At 33.9% G+C, this 2,684-nt stretch overlaps 1 protein-coding gene across 1 annotated transcript; it reads left to right on the forward strand.

Annotated features, from left to right (window-relative positions):
• Window positions 1-2,303, forward strand: LOC104229066 (BTB/POZ domain-containing protein At3g22104-like). Its single transcript, XM_070164324.1, has 4 exons — window positions 1-44; window positions 187-271; window positions 460-1,560; window positions 2,118-2,303. Exons 1-4 carry the CDS (start codon window positions 1-3, stop codon window positions 2,301-2,303), a joined length of 1,416 nt encoding a protein of 471 aa, XP_070020425.1.
• The last annotated feature ends 381 nt before the right edge of the window (window positions 2,304-2,684 follow it).

A 2,684-nucleotide genomic window follows, 5' to 3' on the forward strand; every position in this document is an offset into this window, starting at 1 on the left:
ATGTCGAGAAACCTCCTTAATAACTACATGGTTTTAAAACTCGAGTTTGTCAGTTTGAAATCAGTGTTTGGAACTTCTTTCATCCTCCATCTCTCAACATTTTGCTATTTCCCTCTGAATATCATTCTAGAGCTAAGACAGTCTAGTTAATGTTTTTTTCTTAACATTCATTTCCCTGTCTTTTAGCTGTTGGAGCCATCCTTTTACTATGAAAAATTGTTGCCTTCTTGAGGTAGATGTCAATGGCCAAGAATTATTTTTGGTGGACAAGGTAACCTAGAGAAACATACATTTTACTACAATATCCTGTTTCCTATTGACATTTTTGTCATTGCCAAGTTTTGTGTTTAGTATACTTTTGCCATTTCCTTTGAGAAAAAATGATTCTTAGGGACTAAAATGCAGCCTTGAAATATCTGGACTGACCATCTTATATTAATGCTTTTTAATCTTCTGCAGAATATTCTTGTATCTCTCTCAGGGAGATTAATAAAATTATTCAGTAAGTTGACAGGGAAAACAAGAAGGCTGAAATTAATTTTCGACAAATTTCCAGGAGGTGCTGAGTGTTTTGAACTCATTGCTAAGTTTTGCTATAATGGTGGTAGGATAAAGATTACTCCTTTTAACATGTTTCAACTGCATTGTGCTGCTAATTACCTGGAAATGAATCAAGAAATGCAGGGGAAACCAAATTTGATTGAGCAAACAAGTTCTTATTTTCAGAAGATTCATTACATGACATGGTCTGAGCTGATTATTAGCTTGGAAAAGTGCCAACAACTCCTTTCTTTCTTGCCATCTTCATCTATACTTCAAGATTTCTTGGATTGTGTTGTTGGAAGGCTTGAATTTCATAACATTTCCAGCCCATGTGCATCTTCTTCCGACAATTCGTCAATGCAGTTTTCAGGGGATATTAGTACAGAAAGCAAGCGAATTTACAGTTCTCAAGCAATCTGGTGGTTTGCAGATCTTGGATTTTTGAACCTTAATATGTTCAGGAGGATTATAGAGACAATGATGTCTAATAAATTGGATCATTCTGTGATTTCTTCCTTCCTGTTTTATTACAAAAGAGTGAAATGTCCCACTGCTTCATCAGCTCAGAAATGCAGAATCATTGAGACAGTAATCAAGTTCCTTTCTTCTCTTGATGGGAGTTTTATCTCTATTAGATGTCTATTTGACATTCTTCAGGCATCTTTTACCTTGAAAATGAGCAAATGTTCAATAGTGAAGTTAGAACATTTGATTGGTTCCCAGTTAGATAGAGCTAAACTTGATGATTTGCTTATTCCTTCTCCAGCAGGGGAAAAAACTGCTTATAATGTAAATTTAATTCTGAGGTTGCTTGACATATTCTTCTCCAATAGCCGCGAAAAATTATTGATGTATCAACTGAAGAAAGTTGCTGAGTTGATTGATCTATATATCATGGAAGTGGCACCTGATCCTTGTCTTAAACCTTGTAAGTTTTTGGCATTGGTAGCAGCACTACCTGATATTGCAAGAGAATCATATGAGAGAATTTATCTTGCCCTGGATATGTATCTCCAGGTAAGACATCTTTCAATAGTGTTTTCACTCTCAAACTGGATTGGTGTTCTCAAAAATCAATTCTAATTCGTTGTCTTTTTGTTGCATAAATCCTTAGTCCTGTCACACTAAACTTGGAATATTGTAGAAATGAACTAATGTTTCATTTGACGATGTAACTTATATACAATGACACTATAATTTAACCTATTATAGTAGGCTACTTACTATTTATTGTAGGTTACAAACAGGGCGAATGCAGCTCAGTGTCACCGGGTTCATCTGAACCCAGTACTTTCCGTGCATATCATAAGTTTATGTGTAAAAAATCACGAAAAAATGCAATAAATAGTAGATATGAACCTATAACTTCACAAATATAATAGATTCGATGGTAAGAACTTTAAAATTGAACCTATAAAATTTAAATTTTGGAACGGCCTCTGGTTACAATCAATATTTTATATATATAATTAGCTACATGCTTGCTATCACATACCGTTTAATTAAGTGATATTTTTTTGTGTAAATATTTTTAACACTGTTGATGCATAGAACTTAATTAGCTCTTGAAACAGGTACATAAATATGGTTTATCTGAAGAAGAAAAGATAAAGATGTGTGGTGTCCTGAGCTATGAGAAGCTCTCAGAAGATATTCTCAAGGACCTTGCTCAAAATGAAAGCTTTCCAGCTCGTGCATTGATCACTGCAAAAGTCACTCAGCAGAACAGGCTCAGTTATTCGGCCACAAAACATATCTAAGTATTCAGTGATCATCATTAGAATCGATGTGGTCTTTGAAACGCAATTAGCAGTGGCAATGTATATACCAAATCTTGAAAGGTTTAGTGTAACAGGCTAGGAAAATCAAGTTTTGTTAGCATACAATTAATCTTTTGACTTGCAGCAAGGTGCATCACATTTTCATTTTATCTTCCAGGTGAAAAGAACAACATTATCAATCAAAGCTCCCTTAACAAATATATACATTACATACATACTTTAAAAAAAACTATATAAAGAGTTTGAGCTTAATATAATGTGGGCGCTCATATACTGATTGCTGATAATATGTAAATTTTCTCTGATTATAAGGACCTTTAAACTTGACGTTTTTACAAGATTTTAAACATGCTTGTTGTT

The sequence above is a fragment of the Nicotiana sylvestris genome, chromosome 2 (assembly GCF_000393655.2).
Source record: "Nicotiana sylvestris chromosome 2, ASM39365v2, whole genome shotgun sequence".
NCBI classification, from domain to species: Eukaryota; Viridiplantae; Streptophyta; class Magnoliopsida; order Solanales; family Solanaceae; genus Nicotiana; species Nicotiana sylvestris.